At 45.1% G+C, this 26407-nt stretch overlaps 1 protein-coding gene across 1 annotated transcript in view; it reads left to right on the top strand.

The window, feature by feature from the left end:
• LOC126089978 (solute carrier organic anion transporter family member 74D-like) overlaps positions 1–26407 on the top strand; it is a 111708-nt gene that overhangs the window by 13835 nt on the left and 71466 nt on the right. Inside the window, exons 2-4 of the mRNA XM_049906951.1 lie at positions 970–1203; positions 4200–4394; positions 12201–12341. Coding sequence (XP_049762908.1) covers positions 970–1203; positions 4200–4394; positions 12201–12341 — 570 coding nt within the window. The remainder of the gene's footprint in view (positions 1–969; positions 1204–4199; positions 4395–12200; positions 12342–26407) is intronic.

Raw genomic sequence — 26407 nt, 5'->3', positions numbered from 1 at the left:
CTCCCCCATCTCTCTCCGCACATCCACCACTGCTGGCGGCTCACCTCCAACTGCGCAACGCTACGCGCTGTTAACAGACAACTGCCCAACACTGCAATAGCAAATTCCAACAATGCTACCCAGCCACAGACTGCACACAGCACAGCCAGTGACTTTCATACAGAGCGCTACGTAGTGGTGGCGTTACCAATATAAGAACCTAAACAGCCTACTTATACGTTACGCCTAAATATTTAATCGATTGACTCTGGCAATGAGCACGCAACTAATACTGTATTCGAAAATTATTGGTTGAAATGGTCCAAACGGCTCCGAGCACTATGGGACTTAACATCTGAGGTCATCAGTCCCCTAGAACTTAGAACTACTTAAAACTAACTGACCTAAGGACACCACACCCATCCATGCCCGTGGAAGGATTCGAACCTGCGACCGTAGCGGTCGCGCGGCTCGAGACTGAAGCGCCTAGAACCGCTCGGCAACACCGGCCATCAAAAATTATGGGACTACTTTTGCTATTCACCTACATGAACTTACATTTTCCCCATATTTTGTGCACGCTGTCATTCATTATGCGAGACAGAAATTCTCAGTCATACTTCACCCTCCTACAGTCATTCAACAACGACACTTTCCCATACGCTAAGGCATCATCAGCAAACAGCTGCAGACTGATACTCTCTCTCAGGCTGCTCGCCGGCCGCTGTGGCCGAGCGGTTCTAGGCGCTTTAGTCCGGAACCGCGCTGCTGCTACGATCGCAGGTTCGAATCCTGCCTCGGGCATGGATGTGCGTGATGTCCTTAGGTTAGTTAGGTTTAAGTAGTTCTAAGTATAGGGGACTGAGACGTCAGATGTTAAGTCCCATAGTGCTTAGAGCCATTTCATTTTTTTTTTCAGTCCGTTCATGTAGATGTACGACATTTGTATACGTTGTTGAGAGTAATGGAGACGCCATGTTGTCGTGGCAGGTATCATCTTCGTCGCGGGCGACCTCGGCACTGTGCTGGTGTCGGGGGTGGTGACGTACTACGGGGGCAGCGGGCACCGGCCGCGCTGGATCACGCTGGGCATGTACCTGGTGGTGGGCTCGTGCCTGCTCAACGCCCTGCCGCACATGCTGTACGGCGCGGGCGACGAGTCGCTCCGGCTCACCGAAGAGTACGGCGCCACCATCAACGTCAACGAGACCCTGCAGCTCATCGGTAAGCACGTCTGCTGCTGACGTTCGGATACGGCCACGTCCATACACTCTGAAGTGCATGCCAGGCCCGTTTCCTATAATGCCATTTAATAAATGGCTTCTTCCCGTTTCTTCACATGCGGAGCAAGGAGAAAACGATTGTTTAATGCCTCTGTGCGTGCTGTCATTTAATCTTGAATTATGTTTATTATATCTGTAATAAAATTTCACCCTTTTCCAATGAATGTTTATTTTGTTTCTAAGTAAAAATTATGAATTTTATATATTTTATTAGGAGATCTGTAGGGTTTCTTAGAAGCACATTTAAATTATCTGACAACGAATATTTGCAAATATACGGTTGTGATTTATCGCTGTTTCATTTTCCTATTTTTTCCACGTATCCATGAGTTATTCTGTAGGCAACATATACACTCAGTACAATTTTCTAATTGATAGTAGATCACATTTATAAAATTCACTACAGATAACATTTCCTGATGCGTACTGTACATGATCGCGCTCACTTTCTCTGTGTTTGACTGAGGCATGATGGGAGCTGCAGAGTTTGAGAGTGGAGCGAGGTGCTCGGGTGGGCGTGCTGGAAGAGTGGGTTGTGGGGACACTGTGTGTGTGTGTGTGTGTGTGTGTGTGTGTGTGTGTGTGTGTGTGTGTGTGTGTGTGTTTCAAACATATTTTATTTTCTTTCATTTTTATTTTTTTAAGTAGACATTTTAAATTCTATTTCTATCGTAAGTTATCAATTAGTGCGAATATTGTCCTCCTGCTTTGCTTTTTTGTTATTTAACATAGTTTAATTTTCGTTTATGGTCTTCTGTATGAAGTACTCAGCTCGGAAAGTAAGCATTCTCTTTCCTTTGTTGCTATGGCGTAAGTCTGGCACGTCTGTTTTTATTCCAGTGTGGTGATGATTTTATTTTATTAGATCTTCCGTATATGTGGAGTGGCTCCATTCACTCTTCAGTGGCCTATATGGTCTACGTACGTGATACTAAAATTTATTACAGTATTTCCAGTATATTTACAGTCGGAGTTGTTACATTTTAATTCATATAGTCCTGAACTATAGTATTTGTCTTTCTCCTCTGTCACAGACTTTTTTTTTTTTTTTTATTCGCTATCGGCTTGAAGGCTATATTGGTTCTATGGGTTTTGAAGACTGCTGCAAACATTAACAGTAGCCTAATTCTCTTTCGCATTACCGACAGGAGCAATACGTAGGGAGTTGCAGTATATTCCTAGATTTCTCGTCAACATATTGTTTGGCACTTTCGTTTTGCCAGTTTGGGACGAATATGGCAATCAGAGAATCATGACCATCTCCCTTAACATCATCACACTTCATTACATTCTCCACACACCTGTCACCTACACGAATCGCACTTACGACACTCGATAAACAGGATGACAGAGACCATCAGAAACATCAGAAAAGTACGAAACGAACGAGTAAGTAAAATTTGAAACAAATATACTTCTTTCTGTCAGTCGACGTGTAACTTCTGCGGTTTTGTCGGTGACGGTATGCTTCCACCTTAAAAAAAAATATTATTGCGGCGAGTTGTCACATGTTCCTGCGGAATTATGATTTCTCGAGCTAACTACCAAGTCCTAATGGCACACATGCACACTTCTTCTGCAACCAATCGCTTTATCATCATTAGGGGAGCTGTTAAACTCATACCTGAAACGAAACGTACATATGTGCATGTGAGTGTGCGTGCGTGTGTGTGAGGGTGTGTGTGTGTGTGTGTGTGTGTGTGTGTGTGTGTGTGTGTGTGCGGATCTTCTGCATCAGGTTTCGCCTTGCCAGGTTCCTTAAGAATTTGAGACACTTACATTGCGTGTCTGGTACTTTTGAGTCAACGATTTGCAAGACAATCCGTCAAGACATACATAATTGAAAAAACAACAAACATTTCTACTTTTAGCTAGACACCCGGAATTTTATGTGGAAACATACACACAAGTTCTATCGGTTCAGTTCTGATTATATAACTACATTGCGAACGTGTCAGCTGGTGGGTGCTCAAGCTCTCACTTTAGGGATTTGCAATCTCTCGTTTTAGTACATGGACCACCCAGGCACTCTCGGCACTTTAGTACGTTATAAGCGACATACGATCTTGGAGATGAAGTGTCCTATGCACTCCACAGCTAGTTTCAAGTCTGAGGTTACCCCAGTTACGTGTCCCGCCGATTCCATTCAACGTTGCCCTCTCCCTTCCCCATCCATCTCCCGTCCCCTCTCCCTACCCCTCCCCCACTATTGAGACCATGGTACCCCTCCCTTTCTGCCACTTCTTAGGAATCCTTGGTTTTCATACTGAAGCACTTATCATCGCGAGATTCTATTCCCTGCGCTCGAAGCGCCGCCGTTGAGGACATTTTCGCGTTACACCACACTTCCACTGTCCTTACACACTTAATTGGCGAGTCTAGAGGTACGTTTAGGGTAAAATCCATGCAGTTTGGCTAGAGGCTTCGGTTGCTAGCAAATGCCAAATCCCCAAACGAGAGTCTCAGCATTCTCCAAAGGCCACGTTATACTCGTGTCGGAGAGAGTCCTTTCATGATATTTGACGAGTCCGCAGGAAGTATGCTTACACGTTTACGCTACCGCACGCCTCTGTTGCCGACATACATGCGTTACCAACATCTGTAGTATTGGAAAGTTCGATTACAGCTGCAACGATAAACACTGTACGATCTCCCTTGGGACTTCGTCATGGCCCAGAACGGATCACCAATGCCGATGACTCCATGTGAGGCCCCACACTCCAAACGACTGATCCAGTATCTACCTTGGTTTCCATACCACACTCGGAGAGAAACACAGATATTGCACAGTGCCAACACTGTGAAAAATCCCAAGACCTGTCTGTAGTCACCATGCCATCTATCCTACATGTTAACAGCCGACGCACAGGAACCTGTGGTTGCTGACAGCTTGGACACGCCAGGTGTGGTGAAGTGACAGCCTCTGCCTTGTTGCAGAGCAGGAGCGGCGCAAGGCGCTGTGCCAGCCAGAGGGGGGCGTGCCCTGTGACGACACGGCGGGCAGCTTCGCGCCGCAGGCCATCATGTTCGCAGCCAGCCTGCTCGGAGGACTCGGCAACCCCGTCTACTACACGCTGGGCACCACCTACATGGACGACAACATCAAGAAGTCCAAGACGCCGGCGCTCATCAGTGAGTCACGCAGAAACACGCGCCTATGTTACTCTAAAACTTATGTCTGTATACACAGTATGTCAGAAAGGGTTTAAAGGTATCAGTTGTTGTTAGAGCCAAATGTGTCTCGAGACTATAATTTACAACTGCTATTTATTAAAACTTGTTTTAAGTAGGAGCATATGGTTTCACGAATGAAGAAAGAAATGTGGTGTGAATTTTAACTTACTCGTTGTTGTTGTGGTCTTCAGTCCTGAGACTGGTTTGATGCAGCTCTCCATGCTACTCTATCCTGTGCAAGTTTCTTCATCTCCCAGTACCTACTGCAACCTACATCCTTCTGAATCTGCTTAGTGTATTCATCTCTTGGTCTCTCCCTACTACACTCCTGGAAATGGAAAAAAGAACACATTGACACCGGTGTGTCAGACCCACCATACTTGCTCCGGACACTGCGAGAGGGCTGTACAAGCAATGATCACACGCACGGCACAGCGGACACACCAGGACCCGCGGTGTTGGCCGTCGAATGGCGCTAGCTGCGCAGCATTTGTGCACCGCCGCCGTCAGTGTCAGCCAGTTTGCCGTGGCATACGGAGCTCCATCGCAGTCTTTAACACTGGTAGCATGCCGCGACAGCGTGGACGTGAACCGTATGTGCAGTTGACGGACTTTGAGCGAGGGCGTATAGTGGGCATGCGGGAGGCCGGGTGGACGTACCGCCGAATTGCTCAACACGTGGGGCGTGAGGTCTCCACAGTACATCGATGTTGTCGCCAGTGGTCGGCGGAAGGTGCACGTGCCCGTCGACCTGGGACCGGACCGCAGCGACGCACGGATGCACGCCAAGACCGTAGGATCCTACGCAGTGCCGTAGGGGACCGCACCGCCACTTCCCAGCAAATTAGGGACACTGTTGCTCCTGGGGTATCGGCGAGGACCATTCGCAACCGTCTCCATGAAGCTGGGCTACGGTCCCGCACACCGTTAGGCCGTCTTCCGCTCACGCCCCAACATCGTGCAGCCCGCCTCCAGTGGTGTCGCGACAGGCGTGAATGGAGGGACGAATGGAGACGTGTCGTCTTCAGCGATGAGAGTCGCTTCTGCCTTGGTGCCAATGATGGTCGTATGCGTGTTTGGCGCCGTGCCGGTGAGCGCCACAATCAGGACTGCATACGACCGAGGCACACAGGGCCAACACCCGGCATCATGGTGTGGGGAGCGATCTCCTACACTGGCCGTACACCACTGGTGATCGTCGAGGGGACACTGAATAGTGCACGGTACATCCAAACCGTCATCGAACCCATCGTTCTACCATTCCTAGACCGGCAAGGGAACTTGCTGTTCCAACAGGACAATGCACGTCCGCATGTATCCCGTGCCACCCAACGTGCTCTAGAAGGTGTAAGTCAACTACCCTGGCCAGCAAGATCTCCGGATCTGTCCCACATTGAGCATGTTTGGGACTGGATGAAGCGTCGTCTCACGCGGTCTGCACGTCCAGCACGAATGCTGGTCCAACTGAGGCGCCAGGTGGAAATGGCATGGCAAGCCGTTCCGCAGGACTACATCCAGCATCTCTACGATCGTCTCCATGGGAGGATAGCAGCCTGCATTGCTGCGAAAGGTGGATATACACTGTACTTGTGCCGACATTGTGCATGCTCTGTTGCCTGTGTCTATGTGCCTGTGGTTCTGTCAGTGTGATCATGTGATGTATCTGACCCCAGGAATGTGTCAATAAAGTTTCCCCTTCCTGGGACAATGAATTCACGGTGTTCTTATTTCAATTTCCAGGAGTGTATTTTTACCCTCCACGCTGCCCTCCAATACTAAATTGGTGATCCCTTGATGCCTCAGAACATGTCCTCCCAAGCGATCTCTTCTTCTGGTCAAGTTGTGCCACAAACTTCTCTTCTCCCCAATCCTATTCAATACTTCCTCATTAGTTATGTGATCTACCCATCTAATCTTCAGCATTCTTCTGTAGCACCACATTTCGAAAGCTTCTATTCTCTTCTTGTCCAAAATATTTACCGTCCATGTTTCACTTCCATACATGGCTACACTCCATACAAATACTTTCAGAAATGACTTAACTTACTCATGGAAACTAAAAGTTTATCTTGGCGCGAGTAATAAGTTGACAATTAATGCAATCTCTCTGGTGTAGCTGTCTCTGCCTCTTGATCGTTCATTATCAATGTCCGTGACATCAGCACGACAATAAAAGACATCTTGCGTTCCCCATTTCAACAGGTGCAAGCCAGTCACACATTCGTGTAAGAGTATTTCCTGACAACGATCTGTCTCAGTGTTGGATCGCCTGTAAGCGGCGTATGAGCCTCGTTTTGTACCACTGGCCACCAAGGTCGCCTGATCTCACCGTAAGTCGTAGGAGATTTTTTTGTGAAGAACTCTATGTGTACATCCGGGCCGAATACATTGAACAACTGTGAAAGGTGAAAGAAAACTTTGGTCCCAAACTTAACTGTAATTAGTACCCCAAGGTTGTATTTGCACGTATGTGAAATACACGGAGGTGACAAAAGTCGTGGGATACCTCTTAATATCGGGTCGAATCTCATTTTGTCCGACGTAGAGCAGCACTTGGACGTGGCGTGGACTAACAAGTCGTTTGTTGTACCCTGAAAAAATATTTTACCACGCTACCTCCATAGCCGAAAGTGCTGCCGGGGCAGGATTCTGTGCGCGAATTGACCTCTCGATTATGTCCCATAAATGTTCGATGGGATTCATGTCGGGCGATGTGGGTGGCCAAAGCATTTGCCCGAATTTTCCAGGATGTTCTACAAACTAATCGCGAACTCCTCTGGCCTAGTGACGTGGCGTTTTGTCATCCATAAAAATTCCATCGTTGTTTGTAACATTAAGTCCACGAATGGCTGCAAATGGTCTCCAAGTAGCCGAACATAACCATTTCGAGTCAATGAGTGGTTCAGTTGGGCTAGAGGACCCAGTTCATTTCATGTAAACACAGCGCACACCATTGTGGAGTCACCATCAGCTTGCACAGTAGCTTTTTGACAACTTGGGTCCATGGCATCGTGAGGCTTGCGCCACACTCTAACCCTACCATCAGCTCTTACCAACTAAACTCGGGACTCATAAGGCGAAGCCATGGTTTTCCAGTCGTCTAGGGTCCAACCGATATGGTCACCCGCCCAGGAGAGGTGCTGCAAACGATATCCTGCTGTTAGCAAAGGCATTCGCGTCGCTCGTCTACTAACACAGCCCATTACCACCCATTTTCGCCGCACTCTCCGAACGCACACGTTCGTCGTACGTTCCACATTGAATTCTGCGATTATTTCGCACAGTGTTACTTGCCTATTAGCTCTGACAGCTCTACCCAAATGCACCTGCTCTAGGTCGTTAAGTGAAGGCCGTCGGCCAATGCATTGTTCATGGTGAGAGGTAATGCCTCAAATTTGGTACTCTCGGCACTCTCTTGCCGCTGTGGATCTCGGTATACTGAATTCTCTAACGATTTACGAAATGGAATGCCCCATGCGTCTAGCCCCAACTACCATTCCACGTTCAAAGTCTTTTAATTTCCGTCGTGTGGCCGTAAGTACAAAAAAATGGTTCAAATGGCTCTGATCACTATGGGACTTAACATCTATGGTCATCAGTCCCCTAGAACTTAGAACTACTTAAACCTAACTAACCTAGGGACATCACACAACACCCAGTCATCACGAGGCAGAGAAAATCCCAGACCCCGCCGGGAATCGAACCCGGGGACCCGGGCGTGGGAAGCGAGAACGCTACCGCACGACCACGAGCTGCGGACCGGTAAGCACATCGGAAGCCTTTTCACGTGAATCACCTGAGTACAAATGACAGCTCCGCCAATGCACTGCCCTTTTATACCACGTGTACGCGACACTACCACCAACAGTACACGTGCATATCGCTATATGCCCCTGTAAAATAAAATGTTTCGTTTTTAGCGCGCTGAAAACATAATGTAATTTTTATCTGGCACGAACTGTAGGCAACGGATTGGCACAGATAGTTTCACACTCAAGTTGCTACGTAATCGTGACTTATTTAGTTTCATAGTCGAAATAAGAAATTTCACACAAATATATCGATCGAAATATTGTAGCACTTTTGTAACCTTATTATGGAGACTTGGAACACTACCTAAGGAAAACAGTGTAGACATCCCGAATAGCTTTAACGTAGAAGAACCTGTGTTTAAAACGGGGAATTATCTAGCAGGTCAATCAGCTGCATCTGCACGTCGACAGGGTTCCCTCTAGCTGAAACGACAAACAGTCTCGAAAACAGCTCAAAAACGGATGTAAGATTAGCAGTGTGATCAAAACATTTATAAAATTAGCCTTGTAATTTTTTCAAGGTTAGAACTGAGTCTTAAAAACTCGTGTTTTCTTTCACGCCAGTGAGCTTAGGGAACTGCCGAGTCTTTGTCAGAGCGTCCCAAGGGCGCCCATACAGTAGTTTGTAGGAAAGAGCCACGATGTGGGGATATGGTATATTTTTAGTATTTTGGAAGACGAATGGTGGCTTGTAAGTAGCCACAAAAAATTTTCAGATCCGCCTGTGTTAGAAAACTATGTAATACTGATTTTTCGAACGTTTCTTGAAAGAAAAAACACCTATATACACTATATTTTTCCCTTTCCCTAAGAGCTTTGGGGGAAGGGGGGACACGCCGCCTCCATTTCCGATAGGTATGGGCGCCCTTGAATGTGTCCCTTCTACGATGAGATTTTCTTTTTAAATGCATCCCCATCAAATCAGAAAGATGTTAGCTTGCCGTGTCTTACTGTGGGCAGCGAGCAGTCAAGTCCACTTAAAACGCGAAGTCTACAATCCACTCCGGATGTTCTAATTTTCGTTCCAGCATTCGTTTTTCCTTCATAAAGTCAACAACAGCGATATTTAAATCGAAAATTCATACCAGACATGCCCGTTGACCAACGTACTGTGCAGTAACATATTAAGTCTCCATACTCATCGTTCAGTTCTATTGAAAATTGCTGGAAGTGACAACTAAATAATGCGTGCGACTTCAGAAATTCGTACCACCAATTTCTTCATATTCTGCATGCTTGTAAATTTAGCTCATACTTCCTGCGTACGGAACAACGAACACCACGTGCTGATGGTTGTAATTTTTTGTTATTTCGCGCGACCGCTACGGTCGCAGGTTCGAATCCTGCCTCGGGCATGGATGTGTGTGATGTCCTTAGGTTAGTTAGCTTTAAGTAGTTCTAAGTTCTAGGGGACTGAAGACCTCAGATGTTAAGTCCCATGGTGCTCAGAGCCATTTGAACCATTTTTTTTGGCTATTTCATTGTCAAATTTATCTTTAAATTCTATCTGCATGATACTGTAATGTCATTTCATAGCAAATATACAGTACCCGTCCCTTATTCGAATTGTGAATGCTCATCTCTCACTTTCGTCATTCCCATTCACTTTAAAGGATTGTCAGGGAAGGTCGCTGGACTCCCTCTTTTTGTGCAAACAGCCACTGGACCTATGGACGTTCTTCATACCACGAACAAATAGCGAAGTGTGAATAGCGCTGATACAACGATTCGTCCGAACTCGCAGAGTTGTGTCGACAGAAAAAAGCTGCACCGAAATGCTGAATGAAATGTAGCGTTCTTGAGGGTGCCTCCGAGAATGGCCGAACAAAGCCGAGCATGAGGCCCGCACACGCTTCACACATGAAGTTTGGCACGCCATGGCCGGCCCTGTTTGTTGCTTGGTTAATGTAACAGCTTTCAAAAATGTTTTGAGAGCATGTTATTTGTGACAGCCTTTGGAAATTGGTAAATGACGGGGGACTGTGTGTGTAATTTCGGTGCCCTCACGTTTTGTTGTTTCCACTTTGTCGTGCCACAATGCAAAACTGTTTAAGAGGTATTCATCTGTAAATGCTATGGACGGTAATGTCGAACTATGTATTGACAGCAGGCGATGTGGTGTGTGTCTCTGTGCGAGTGTCTGAGTCTGATGAAACTTCACCGAGACATGTGTATCAGTTAAACTAGAAAAGTGTACGCGAAACAGAACCCTATTTCCACAATAGTTATAGTTTGGTACGAACCTCACTATTCATAGGTAGTGACCAAAGCCAGATGGCTGTAAAACTTTTAAGATTTTTGATCAGTTTACTTGCAACTCTGACGAAGAGTGATAAAATGAGCTCTAAATTAATTCCCTACTATTAATTTAACAAATATGACATCGCGATTGTCACCGATCAGCTTATGAACACCTAATACTTTGAGTTCAACACGAATATTAGTTGTTTGCGATTATTATAGTGTGGACTTTATGAACTGGAATCTCACTACCTTCTCATTACACCCCTAAGGTAAGGGCGATGGAGTGACAACCCTCACTGAATTCTCTTATTATTATTCAAGTCAGTAAAACAATTTTAGTTGAAATTACTCGCGGGATCATGAGTTCCCACCCTCAGAAGTGGTTCGCATGTCTTGTGTGTATTTTGTATTGAACTGGGGACCTAGAAACGACGGAAAGGCTTCGTCCCGCCGTAGCCTTCAGTGGTTCACAACCCCACAACAGGTCACAGCAGTCCATCCATCCCACCGCCGCCCCACACCGAACCCCTTGGATATTGTGCGGTTCGGCCACCAATGGATTCCCCCAGGAACGTCTCATACCAGACGAGTGTAACCCCAAACGTTTGCTTGGTAGATTAATTATGGTGAACGTGTACGTAGAGACAGTGTTTGTGCAGCAATCGTCGACATCGTGTAACTGAGGCGGAATAATTGAAACCAGCCCGCATTCGCCGACGTAGATGGAAAACCGCCTTAAAAACCATCCACAGACTGGCCGGCACACCGGACCTCGACACTAAACCGCCGGGCGGATTCGTGCCGGGGATCGGCACGTCTTCCCGCTCGGGAAGCACCGCGTTAGACCGCGCGGCTAGGCGGGCGGACCACCGCATGTATTACTTTCACACTAATTTTTTCCTGGCATTAAGTCATTTGTGTACTCGTTGCAGAGATTTTATTGCTCCCCATACCCTTCCAGCCATGCTAGGAGTCTTTTATTCCATATTTAGTCTTTTCCATTTAGAGTGTGAAATGCGTATCAAGTGTCTTAGAAACTGTTGCAGACGTTCCAGAATTATTCTTATTTTTATGTGTCGTCTCCTTCCGCCGTTCTTCCCACACCTAGAGCTGCTAGGGGTCTCGTTCCAGTAGCATTTTATTTAAGACAGTATATTATACGTGCGCCGAGTATGGCTGGAATTACTCCAGGAATCTATGATTCCACTCTCACCCTTACATGTAGGAATGCTAGAAGATGTTCTTTCCAGAGTAGTACGTCATATGTGTAACAACTGTTCTAGATGTGCCAGAGCTTTACTGGAAAACAAAAACGTACATCAATTTCACTAACATATTCTACATTTGTATTTTTTAGAAATATTTGCTTTTGATGAAAGTTTTTTTAGATTCAAAAACAAAAATATATTGAAAAAGACTTCTGATCTTAATTTAATTTATTTTTAGTAATTTTTACAATAAAAATTAAAAATGAATGAGCATTTACCGAAGTGGTAGGCTCATGAGGCGTAGTAAATACATCGGAAAAAATAAAGTAGCGGCATATGAAAACGTTTTAGATAATAGCATGCTTCCTACTGGAGAAAATTGAATCACAATTATCTGAAAAGCGTTTCGTCAAGGTTAAGTAGTGCAACATTACAGGAGTCCTGACTTCAGTTTTCTTCATTGTAATAGCCCCTGACATGTGCTGGTTTTCGATGTGCAGGTTTTTCGTATTTCCTGCGAATGCTGGGGCCAGCCATCGGCTACGCGCTGGCATCAGCTTGCCTGAGAGTTTTCATCGCGCCCGCCCTGACGCCTACCATCACCACTAAGGACCCACGCTGGCTCGGTGCCTGGTGGGTTGGTAAGTAACCAGCGTCTCTACGAGGGTCGCTCAAAAAGTTTCGAGAGCTATCTGAGTTTGATGATGGCAGTGTCAATCCAATGTACTTCTGTTAGCAACATGCGATTGTATCAGAGTACAAGTAGCTGTTCAGTTGCCGTCAACTGTATAGAGTTATTATGGTTGCTTTGCCGTTCAACAATATTTCTTTTATTTTAAATCCCATTTAGTGGGAATCACTCCATTCAGTAATTAAGAAGTAATGCAACTCACTTTTCTGAAAGCAGATTGGTTTTATTCAGGATTCCAAGACATAATATTATTGACCTATCATTAGGCAACCAAACCTTCTTTTCCAACGCACTTCAGTGAGAGCCACCTTACTGGGAGGGCCTGTATGCCCTCCTGTACCACTCTGCTGGTCGAAGTCGGAGCCACCATCTTGCTGCATTAATAACGTCCCCATCATCCATGAACTGCTTCCCATGGAGAGTGTCCTTCATTGGGCCAAACAGATGGAGGTCAGAGGGTGCGAGATTTTAGGCGGTAGGATGGATGAGGGAGAACAGTCCAATGAAGATTTGTGAGCTCCTCTTGGGTGCCTACAGTCTGGAACCGCGCGACCGCTAGGGTCGCAGGTTCGAATCCTGCCTCAGGCATGGGTGTGTGTGATGTCCGTAGGTTAGTTAGGTTTAAGTAGTTCTAAGTTCTAGGGGACTGATGACCTCAGAAGTTAAGCCCCATAGTGCTCAGAGCCATTTGAACCATTTCTTGGGTGCGCAGACTTGTGTGAGGCCTTGCGTTGTCTACAGAAGGAGGTTGTCTACAGAAGGAGGAGCTCGTTTGCATGTTTGTGGCGACGAACAGGCTGAAGCCCTTTCTTCAATATCCTTGGGCCCTATTCTGAACCTTTCCGCCATTTTGCTCCTAGAGTCTTTATTTGCAAGTTCTGTTAGGTACGATACACAATAATGTCTCTATCAACAAAACTTTCAAGTCCAGGTACGTTAGGAACTCCAGTACCTCCACGTACAATGGCTACAGTGAGCCAACCATTACCATTATCGAAAGTATCATTAGTGTCAATACTAAAATTAAGTCTGCAAATTGGGAGAGTCACAAAGAATATGAATATGTATAGAATGTGGTTGTCGCTCGCTCCTAGCGCACCGAACAGTCTTGTTTTCGAAACGGAGTCCCAACGTTATTCAGTAAGCATTTCGAAAGCGATGCCGAACGGTACTAACGAACCGAAACGCTGTTGTCAGTTCTCCTCGCGCCATCCAATGAAAAGCAATCTGCCTCAGATCCGCGCATGCGCACTGCAGCGCCACAGCGGCACGAACTCGAAGCGGCTAGCAGCCGACACAGGCATCCCATTCTTCACAGTACTGAAAAGTGTGGTTAGAGTATGTAATACTGTTCATATTTCGCTGACCACGGGCTTCCATGAATGCATGATAACGATACAGCATTCTCTCTGTTCTTGAAACTGTCGTAAATGTCACATTAGGCCATTTTATTCTCATTCAGACGACGTGTTGTTTTGGATATTACGTTTCTGAATATGAATTATGAATGGAGTGTAGTACCACATTGTACAAATACATCTATAGAAACACACGAAAAACTCCTAATTTTTTATGTTTTCGGTCGTTCCTTAGTCGCTTGAAAATTCTGGAGGTACATTACGTCTATGCAACTAATTGAAGGCAGATTGTTTATTGCCATATGCGTTTCGCTTCCTTTATTTGTGATGATGCGTCACAAATAAACGAAGCGAAATGCGTATGGGAATAATCTGCCATCAATTAGTTACATAGACGGAACACATCTCTACGAATCCGAAAAGCCGGCCGCGGTGGTCTAGCGGTTCTGGCGCTGCAGTCCGGAACCGCGGGACTGCTACGGTCGCAGGTTCGAATCCTGCCTCGGGCATGGGTGTGTGTGATGTCCTTAGGTTAGTTAGGTTTAAGTAGTTCTAAGTTCTAGGGGACTTATGACCTAAGATGTTGAGTTCCATAGTGCTCAGAGCCATTTGAACCATCTTTGAATCCGAAAAATTGTTTAAGTTAGGCGGCGAGGAAACCAGAGGGCACACCCCTTTGAATACAGCAAATGATGGATGAGTATGTCAGCATTACCAACTGAGAGGTTGTGCGACGAGGCGTCTGATTATGATCCGTCGAGGACCACACGTTATAACACTGCAGGAGTCACTTTTGCCCTTGGTCGGTCGACACGCGAGAGATTAGACAGGTTTGCGCAACGTTGTTGCGATGGTGATAGGCACCTAGCCCCACGATTCACCGTTCTTTTGTTCACTGCCAGGTCTCCATAGACATTCTGCAATCGGCTATGAATATCTGAAACGCTCTGGTTTTCTGTCAAAAGGAACTCGGTGACAGCTATCTACTTCGAACGCACCTCCGCTACATACGTCATAGTGAACGCTACTTATAGCGCCACCACCAATCGGAACTTCATGGAACTATAGGGGATGAAGCGGGAATATTCCACGATGTCCCACAACAAATTATGCATTTTTTGAACCAGATTTTCCGAGAAAAGAAAGGTGTTGCATTCTTTATTGAACGCCCGTCGCACTTGTCATTTGTGAATTCATTCTTATTTACGATCATTGCCCATCAATTCAAAGAAGACATGCAAATAAGAAATTCTTAGTACAATGAAAGCTAATGGCAGGGAAGGACTGCCGTATGAACAAGAACTAGTACTCACCTGGGGAAGATTTTTCTGCCGTCTATCTCACCGCCTCTACCTGGTTGTAGAGGGTATTTGAAATACACACACCAAAAAAAGTTTTGTATCACTCCGGTTCTCAGAACTTCTGAAGATAGATGTTGACTGTGGATATTTCATCACAGACACAGTCCCTTTGACTGTTCAGAGACGTCACTAAACCCGTCCAAAGATGTAAACAACCATGCATTAGCAGCTTTTATTAGACAAAGTGGGTCCGACAGCCGATTGGTTACACTCATTCCACCAGGAAGGAGGTACACGGCTCGTCTTTGTTGATCAACCATGCCTAGACAGTCAGTACAACGGTTCAATCGCGACTGCATTATTCGTTTGTGCCAAGAAGGGCTCTCAACAAGGGAAGTGTAAAGGCGTCTCGGAATAAAACAAAGCGATGTTGATCGGACATGGAGGAAATACAGAGAGACAGAAACTGTCGATGACATGTCTCGCTCACGCCACCCAAGGGCTACTACTGCAGTAGATGACCGCTGCCTACGGATTATGGCTCGGAGGAGACCTGACAGCAACGCCACCATGTTGAATAATGCTTTTCGTGCAGCCACAGGACGTCGTGTTACGACTCAAACTGTGCGATAGGCTGCATGATGCGCAACTTCACTCCCGACGTCCATGGTGAGGTCCATCTCTGCAACCACGACACCATGCAGCGCAGTACAGATGGGCCCAACAACATGTCTAATGGAACGCTCAGGATTGACATCAAGTTCTCTTCACCTCATGAGTGTCGCATATGCCTTCAACCAGACAATCGTTGGAGACGTGTTTGGAGGCAACCCGGTCAGGATGAACGTCTTAGACACACTGTCCAGCGAGTGCAGCAAGGTGGAGGTTCCCTGCTGTTTTGGGGTGGCATTATGTGGGGCCAACGGTCGCCTCTGGTGGTCATGGAAGGCGCCGTAACGGCTGGACGATACGTGAATGCCATCCTCCGACCGATAGTGCAACCATATCGGCAGCATATTGGCGAGGCATTCGTCTTCATGGACGAGAATTCGCGCCCCCATCGTGCACAGTCTTGTGAATTACTTCCTTCAGGATAACGATATCGCTCCACTAGAGTGCCCAGCATCTTCTCCAGACATGAGCCCTATAGAACATACCTGTGATAGATTGAAAAGGGATGTTTATGGACGACGTGGCCCACCAACCACTCTGAGGGATCTACGCCGAATCGCCGTTGAGGAGTGGGACGATATGGACCAACAGTGCATTGATGAATTTGTGGATAGTATGCCACGACGAATACAGGCATGCATCAATGCAAGAGGACGTGCTACGTGGTATTAGAGGTACCGTTGTGTACAGCAATCTGGATCACCACCTCTAAAGGTCTCCCTGTATGGTGGTATAACATGCAATGTGTGGTTTTCATGAGCAAAAAAAAAGGGCGGAAACGATGTTTATGTTGACCTCTATTCCAATTTTCTATACAGGTTCCGGAACTCTCGGAACCGAGCTGATTCAAAACTTTTTTTGATTTGTGTATTATCAACAGATAACTTAGCATGTTGAATTCTAGTGGGCTAAATCCGTTATTCAGTACTGCAACGTACCACTAAATGTCGCTATACAAATCTGACTCAAAAAAACGTGGCGGAAACCATGCACGGTGAATGATGTTAGTTTATTACTTTACACCGCACAAACACCATACCACCTGTCATCGGTTTTTTGCTTTTGCACTTTTTCGTCTTTAAGTGTTATACGAGTACATTCTTCATCTTCTTCTTGTTCTTTTTCTTCTTGTTCTTCTTCGTCTTAGCGGTTACTCATCTAGGATAGGCTCGCTACACTCAAGATTTGACAATTTTTTTTTATATTTAACTTTGAGGACGGATGCTTTTCCTGTCGCCACAACCTGAGGCAGGTAAGTCGAGTGTTCCACCAGTCTGCGAATTGTGCAGGGTGACCCTGGGTGGGTCGGTGACGCTAATATTAAAATGACCACAGTTCAATTAAAATGGCAGAGAAGAAGCCAAAAAAATCTGCATGACATTTAATTCATACTTTAAACAGTGAAACAAAGGAATTCTGTGTAAAGCGGCAATGGCACAAAGTATAAAAAAATTAAAACAGGATGAGAACTGGTCCCCATACGGGTGGCAGAACGGAACCTGAATCATAACTCCAATATAGTGTGAGTTGAACACTAAAACCTAATCATATTTCCAAAAATTAACAAAAACACAATAAGCATATGAATTTACAAGCCGCAGAGTGCTAGATTCGTCGAAAGAAACTGAATCATCCATTGATCACCCGGCAGTTTCATTTCGTTATTAAACGAGTGCTTTTGTTTCTTTTTCTGTGCCAACTGAATAGCTAACGCTGTAAACTCCTCCATTGTCAATTCAAACAATCTGCCACCTATGTGTTTTAAGTAACAGACATTCTCTAACTGTAGCTCACTCCAGATAACATAACGAAAATTTCCCATTCAGTTATCAGTTTGGAAAGTCTCATTTTGAAGTTCGTTCTGAACTGCCCTCTGAAGAGTTGTTTTAGGAAGGCTGCGCTGAATACTGGCTTTCCTAAATCGCCTTTCCTTTTCCAGAATAGCTGTCACTGCCTTTACCATGGTTTCTGTAGACCAACTTTGACGATTAGTTTTGCGTTCGTATCTGCTAAACATCTATGAAAGAAGTACTGTCACTATCAGCAATACGAAAAACCTGAAAATATAGTAACGCATCTTAGAAGTGTTATAATAAATATGAATAATAAATAAACACCAGTGAAGAATGATACGTTACCTGGGACAGAACGGAACTTCGTCCGTTTCGCCCCGACCTCTGAGGTTAAGTACAGTTCAGAATTCACAAAGCCTTTTGAAAAATAAACGACCTCCAAACGCACTAAAATAAAAGGCTTAACATGTGTTCAGAGATTTCAAGAAAGAGAAAACTAATAGATAAGGCATTTTCGCTTATTTTGCAAATGAACAGTTATTAATGTTGCGATGTGCACGCGAAAAACAAGCGCAAACATGCTACTGGCACAACAATTAACGACAAACTCCTCTACAATGACTTCTTACCATGCTTGTCGCTTGGACAATAGTGCCTGAAAGTGATTATTTAGTGCACTAATTTGCAGCCAATGTAAACCCCTGGTTCCGCCCTACTCCACGTTTGTTATGCGCGTGATCATATTTTAACTGTTTGCGTATCGTGAGGCGGAAATTGGGGACCAGCCCAGTATTTCCCTAAAGAAGCGTGGGGAACCGCCGAAAATCCGCTCTCAGGCCGAGCACTGCATCAGTGACGGTCGTTAATCCGTCGCGCAGATTCGATGCGGGTCTGGCACTCCTTTTGGATTTAAAGGTTGGGCGTTGCTCTATACGAGTAGGCAAGTGTTGTACAAGAACATACCATGAGCTACACCGTTCTCAAGTAATTTTCTGGTTTCTGTGACGGAGCAGTGTCCTTCATCTAACTGCACCGAACATAGGAATTCCTGAAGACTGAATCATAACGGAAATGTACCTTAAAAAAAGTAATTGTTCAATATGTGACATTGTGAAATTCTATTAGAACATTTCACAAACAAAACCATCAGAGATTTACTGTTACCTTTTTTTAGTCTCCACTCACTTTAGTGCGATGCAAGATAGGCGAGTGTCTTCTTCGCTGAGTGGAAAGGTTTCAGACCACTAATCAAACTGGAGCCATTTGAGTAGATGGTAGACGGACCAGAGAAGCTCTTTGCTGGATTCTAAGACATCCACGCATATCGGAATTGATGGTTCCTTCGACTGTGAGATCATTGGAGATGTAGCACAATCTCGTATTAGGGACCGATAACGAAGGTAGTCGGCTGTGTCTCTTTCAAAGGGATTATCCCTGCACTGGATTTAAGCGATGTAAGGAAATCATGGATCAATGGACGTGATTTGAACCGTTGTTCTCCAGCATGCGAGTCCAGTATCTCAGACACTGTACCACCTCTCTCACTCACAACGTAAATGCAGTGGGATAGCTGACTGTGGAAGTAATGGACGAGCAACACGGGTGCGTGTATCTCCAGCCTGTTGTTCGAGGGACTTTCAGTATTTTATGCAACATATTTTTGTCACTTTAGTTCGAAAAAATACGGAATTTGTTTTGAGACATCGCGGAATATTACCGCTTCAGCCACTCACCCTAGGTGGCCTTAAAAATGGCGTCTGTAAGAGAGATGCGTTCCAAGCAGAGAAATGTCATTGAGTTTCTCTTGACGGACAACCGGAGAATTTTACATGTGCATAGGCTCTTTCAGAATGTCTACGGAGACCTGCCAGTGAACAAAAACACGGGGAGTCGTTGGGCGTGGCGTCTATCATCATCGCAACAAGGTAGAGCAAACCTGTTCGATTTGCCGCGTGCCGACTGGCAACACACAGTTGTGATACCTCGTGCGTGGAACGTGCGGACACTCTCAACGGTTTGTGATCAACGGATCACAATCAAACACCTCGCTGATTGAATTGATGTTTCTGTTAATAGTGGTGAGAAACTCATCCATCACTTGGGGCACTCAAAAGTGTGTGCCCTCCGGTTTCCTCTCCTCCTAACAGAAAATTACAAAGAGCAACGAAGGACCATCTGTACGGAACTGTTTGCCGTTACGAGGCTGATGGTGAAAACTTTACATCGTCACGGCAATGAAATAAGGGTTCACCACTTCGAACCGGAAACAAAACGGCAATCCACACCACCTCTTCTCCAAAGAAACACTGCAAAGCCGCACCCTCAGGCGGTAAAGTAATGTTGACTGTCCTCTAGGACTCTGAAGGGGTCACGCTGTTTGATGGTGTCCCTCATGGTACAATGATCAACTCTAAAGTGTATCGCGCTACCCTCAGGATACTGAAGAAACGACTTCAGCGTGTTCGTAGCCACAAACATGCAAACGAACTCCTCCTTCTCCATGACAACGCAAGGCTACACACAAGTCTGCGTACATGAGAGGAGCTCACAAAACTTCACTGGTCTGTTCTCCCTCATTCATCTACAGCCCGTATCTCACCCACTCTGATCTCCATCTGTTTGGCCCAATGAAGGATGCATTCCACGGGAAGCAGTATGCGAGTGATGGGAGGTTATTGATGCTTCAAGACGTTGGCTTCGACGTAACCCATTTGAGTGATACCATACGAGCACACAGGCCGTCCCAGTTAGATGACGTAAGGCCGTCGCATTGAGCGGAGACAGTATTCAAAAATAGGGTTTTTTAGCCAAAAGAATGGGGGAATGCTACATAAAACAAACCTGTTTTTACAAAAATAAGAAAAAAGTGTTCCGCTACTTATTGAACGCCGCACTTACATAGAAATGTCTAAAGGAGGCTTCATCTACATCTACATCTAGATGATTACTCTGCTGTTCACAATAAAGTGCCTGGCAGAGGGTTCAATGAAACACCTTCAAGCTGTCTCTCTACCGTTCCACTCTCGAACGGCGTGCGGGAAAAACGAGCACTTAAATTTTTCTGTGCGGGTCCTGATTTCTAATCGAAATTTTGCGGATTTCTTTTAGTACTCATGTGAATAACCTCCCACTTGTCTTTATTCAGCGTCAATTGCCACTTTTCGCACCATGGAGATATCTTATCTAAATCATTTTGCAATTCGTTTTGGTCATCTGATGACTTTACAAGACGGTAAATGACAGCGTCATCTGCAAACAATCTAAGACGACTACTAAGACTGTCTCCTATTTCGTTATTATGGATCAAGAGCAACAGAGGGCCTATAGCACTTCCTTGGGGAACGCCGGGGACAATGCTGTCAGATGGAAGATGATGATGGTGATGAGAGACAAAACTGCAGTTGATATACCATTGATGCAAGTGTTATTTACGAGCTTAAACATAGCTTTCATCCTGGAAGCGTCACAAACATATGTCAAATACAATATCACACTGTGATTTGGAATATTCGTTAATAGGTTATCGGGGGCGCTCTGTTATAGAGGGTGTAAATTTTAAGTTGGCAAGCCAGAATACCTCGAAAAATAAGCTTCACGCGAAAAAATGTGTAGAATCCAAAGTTGATTATTTTCGAAGAGGACATCTGCTGCTGCTAAAATTAGCCCACCAAATACTTACAAAAGTTGAGTTCTACAACTGTTGACCCAAATATTAATTTAATATGGGGAGAGAGGGAGATTTTTAGCTTTAGCGAATCAAAATTTACGAAGTAAATAAGTAATTTTTATTTAACCGTAACCATATCCGACGCAAAAATAACAACATGTATTTTCTTGAATTACAGCGCTAACTACCAAGAATCAAAAGAAATGTTTAAGACAAAATGTACGTAGTTTCTTGTGTAGAATCTGATTCTGCAAAAAAATGGGGGTTCCCATTTGAAATTTTAAAGTTGCCTTCCGCCCCACTCCCTGGGGGCTGGGACGGCGGACTAATTTTAGCACCAGCAGATGTCCTCTTCGAAAGTAATCAGCTTTGGATTCTACACGTTTATTCATGTGAAGCTTATTTTTCGATTTATTCTGGTTTGTCAACTCAACATTTACATCCTGTATAAGCAGATTTATACGTCGGAGGAAGAGAAATCACACTAAATTCATTAGGATCAAGCCCAGTTTGGGACCGATGTTCTAGTAACTGATTTACTTTCAAAAAGCTATTCAAATGACGCTTTCTTGCTGCAACAATTGTCGTAAATCTATTCTGCAGAGCCATCGTCTTGTAGTGCTTTTTTCATTACGTACGTGTTTACTTTTTACAACTGTACAGTAAGAATATTTTGATGCCATTTCTGTGCACTGTTGCATCTCTACGAAACGTTGTTGTTGTAATCGCAACTTGAGAGTTAAAATGAGACCTTGAGCCGTTATATAAGTTTAAGAATAGACAACGAGCCGTAAATTTTCAGGAAGCTTCTTGTCGTTACGGGTATCCCCGTGGCCAAGATAAGACTTCGTAAGTGCTCCCTTTTGTCTAAGCCCTGTTCACGCTTTTTAATTAAACAACGTTTTAATACCGTGTTTACTTCAGAAGACTGTTGCGTGTGAGGCGGATATCTCTTCTAACTTGTAAATGAAACATTCAGTCTCAAGCGAGCCACAAAACTGCTGACAATGTCGAAATGCTAACGACGCGTTTCACTGACGTGATTGATAATTAAAATGCTAGAGCTGCCACAAGCTTTATTTTCCGTGTTCCACTTACGCAATGCGAGGATCTTCAGAACTGTGGAACTACAATGTGTTACACCACAGTACAATATGATAAATCAACAGATTCAACTTACAACCACGTAAGTCATATTACGTGGCTGAGGCTCCCTCGTTACAAATATCTGGCTGTGTATAGCGATACCGTTACACATAAAACGGAGTAAGTTGGTTGTGTGCAGTTGAAGTAAATTCTCTGGTCAAGTGTATTCTGATATCAAGAAGCAAGAGATATCATTTCTTGTCCAGAAAGTCAAAGCTCTATCGATATGTGCATCGTTGAAACTACCTCATGAAGCCCTATGTAGCGCTACGTAACAAAGAAACCACTAATATTAGTAAAGTATGGCAAACATCCTCCGCTTTTTTGGGCGTTCATACATACGAGTCTAAAAAACATACACCATTATTAAAATAAGTTTATGGATACATAGTAAAATTACAAATTAAATTTACAATTGCCACTTTTACAGGCGTGAACACGCGTGTCATGTGTATAGCATATTATTAATCTCATTAAGACTGACCTATAATAACGCAGATTAAACGTACCATTCACCTCGTTCAACATGGACATAAATTTGACAGCCAAGAAGAGCCAAAAATGTTCATAAAATTCCTTTGGGAGCGCTTCCATACCTCGCGATTTGTGAGAGGGAGAGGTAAGTATAAGATCGTGTACATTATCTGCGTGAAAGGTGGCCCAGAATTCGGTGTTCTGCTCAGTCGTGAGTAGCGTACCTAGGGTGCCAATAGCCAGGTCGAAGGGAAAGACGCTAGGTGCATCAACATCGTAAAAATCCATATAGCATTGATGAAAGGCGTGAAGTATGCCAGCTTGCGCTGTTAGCTGACGGCCGCCAGCTGCCGTAAAAGAAGTAATGCAAAAGCGGTGCCACCGAGCTTGGTGTCGAAGCAAAAGGTATAACGTAACCAATTTCTCAGCCACTAGTGACCGTGGTTTCGATCGTACACACATCTGCGATCCTCACTGGAAGGGGGTGGGGGCGTACGATCCACACCGTCATACAACTCGCGCAAAAGAGAATAATACCATAATACCATAATAATAATATCTTCGGTTTAGCCAGGGCAGACGACGATTCCAGGGTGGTAGAGTACCTCGCAGCGGATCGAAGATTACGGTCCCACACATTGTGTATCACATCATTGAGAGAAGGATCTCCCAGCTGAGTGACATTTAACATCCACGGGGAACGAAATAGTTTCACCGGTTGCCCATCAGGTTGGAGAGTGGCGGCCAAAGCACAGTGATCTGAAAAGCTAGCAGGAATAACGTCGACTGCAAGAATGCGATCGAGCGTCCAGTCCGATGGGTAGAATCGGTCAATCCTGCTACTGAAAGTCGCAGTAAAACGCTTAAATTTAACAAACGTCGGATATTTACACTCCCAAACATCTTTCAAGTGCTTCGAGCGGCCGGCCGGAGTGGCCGTGCGGTTCTGGGCGCTGCAGTCTGGAGCCGAGCGACCGCTCCGGTCGCAGGTTCGAATCCTGCCTCGGACATGGATGTGTGTGATGTCCTTAGGTTAGTTAGGTTTAATTAGTTCTAAGTTCTAGGCGACTGATGACCTCAGAAGTTAAGTCGCATAGTGCTCAGAGCCATTTGAAACATTTTTTTTTTTTTTTTTTTTTTTGCTTCGAGCGTATCATCTCGTTTAAATCTCAACAGTGATTAAAATGGAGGGACTGATCAATAGGGTGCAGAATACAGTTACAATTACCTCCCAACAACAGACCCCTCGGACTCCTACTTAAAAGATAAATAATCTCCTCTTTATAAAAACGCGAACGTTGCACTGAGTGACCAGACGGAGCATATAAGACAACCGAGGTGAGGTGGTGGTGGTGGTGGTTAGTGTTTAACGTCCCGTCGACAACGAGGTCATTAGAGACGGAGCGCAAGCTCGGGTTAGGGAAGGAGTGGGTAGGAAATCGGCCGTGCCCTTTCAAAGGAACCATCCCGGCATTTGCCTGAAACGATTTAGGGAAATCACGGAAAACCTAAATCATGACGGCCGGAGACGGGATTGAACCGTCGTCCTCCCGAATGCGAGTCCAGTGTGCTAACCACTGCGCCACCTCTCTCGGTGCACCGAGGTGAGGTCAAAACGCCGCGCGGGTTAGGTCATCTTGTCAAGTCCGCGCGGCCCCCCTCCTCGGTGGTTCGAATCCTCCCTCGGGCATGGGTGTGTGTGTCGTTCTTAGTGTAAGTTAGTTTAAGTTAGGTTAAATAGTGTGTACGCTTAGGAACTGATGACATAAGCAGTTTGGTCCCGTAAGATCTTACCACAAATTTGCAATTTTTGAGGTCAAAAAGTCTACAGCTTATTCCTCTATCAGATTCAAGAACCTCTACCAATCAATGGGAATGCGTTCTCGAATGAATAAGGCAATTTTCGTAGAAAACTCCGGCACTACATTAAAAACATGCGAAATCCACGACGAGGGAAACCGGTAAATGAAACCTCTTTCAGGAACACTATATCTGCACAGGAGTTATATATGAACTGACATACCGAATCTAGGGGCAGCTCTGAAACCACTCCGTCAATATTTAGTGTGACAAATGTATACGCCTTAGCCATTAGTCAAAGGAAAGAACACAGAAAGAACAACAGAACAGCACTGTCGCCCGGCGTAATCCATCGCTGAGACCAATAACTAATCCGAGAGCGGGGTGCCAGTACCGGCCACAACTGAATGTTTACCCTTGGCCATTTTTCGCACAACTGCTCGTTCCGGCTGCACACATTGTGTGCACGCCTCGCAGCATTGTAGATCGGATGACATCTATCAACACTACGAGTATCATTCTCATTCTGTTTCAGAGCACTCACCAATGTGTGCTTCAGTTTCTTCGGGCGCACGCATTGGCTTGTTAGTCCTTACGTGAGTGAATTACAGTCGAAACTGTAAACAATACATTCAGTCGCCAGTAAAGTCCGACGTTAAGATAGCGGTTTCGATCTTTGCTATTTCGTTGAGATTAATGCACTTTTCAACTATAATTGGATATTTCCTATGGCAGGAAAATGCTATACATATTTTGCGCAAAATGTTTGCTACACGTAACCTCGCCAAAAACTATGTGGACAGCGGTTATCGTACTGAGCTGCTCCTCTGCTAGCATACGACATAACAGATGTCGCTCCCGTAGAAGACGACTCGCACAATTAGTATCTATATCGTGGAAGGATGACCACTCCTCCGCAATGTACTCCGCGAAATCTCTTCTAATGCACCCCCATGCCTGCGGCAATAATCGTCATATGCTCATTTGGTACATATCTGAGTTCTGTACCTTTCTCCAATCACGACGGGAGGAACACTCAGGAACAACGTGAAGTGAGACCTGAGTTTCTCGCGGCGTATACAATGTTCAAATAACATGCGGGATTGCAGCCGGGTGACGTCCACGACAGCCGATATTTCGACAGGAGCACAATCTGTCGTTTTCAAGGCAAAAAATGCATCAAGTAGGCGCTGTGCAACGGAATTTAAAACTTAGGTAACACACAAGCACTGTAAACTCTAGCATCATCACAAACCAAAGATGGACGACGTCAGAAGTTATCGACAATGCAATTAATAATCAACGGGTGAGCAAGCATAAACTCTATCCCTCTGTCCCTTGACAAGGATGACACCAGGATTCCATGAATAATTTAAACAAAAACCTCCCTCTCTATTTATAAAGTTACTTGCTAATTTAATTTCAACAGCAACACTAACCCAATAGCTGGAAGTGCATGCCAGAATCTTCGTGTTCTTATATTGCGTAAGACGACCGGTGCCAAGACAATGTTCTGCAATGGCGGATTTCCTCGGCTGTTGTAAGCGTGTGTGCCGCTCAGTACACAAGTCCTGCACAGTACAGATAATCTTACCAATATACGACATGTCACGACTGCAAGGAATACGGTAGACACCTGTCTTAAAACGTCGGCACACCGACGAATTAGCTAACATTGACTTGGCGCTCTACGTATTTTGTGACGTTACTTTCTGCTATTTCACTATGAGGAGCCACTTCGTGACGTGAAACACCAAATAAGTTCTGCGATAATTCGGAGAAGTGTCATGTAGAGCAGAAATCGT

Source organism: Schistocerca cancellata, chromosome 1 (genome assembly GCF_023864275.1).
Source record: "Schistocerca cancellata isolate TAMUIC-IGC-003103 chromosome 1, iqSchCanc2.1, whole genome shotgun sequence".
Taxonomy (NCBI): domain Eukaryota; kingdom Metazoa; phylum Arthropoda; class Insecta; order Orthoptera; family Acrididae; genus Schistocerca; species Schistocerca cancellata.
This window is presented reverse-complemented; position numbering and strand designations above follow the sequence as displayed.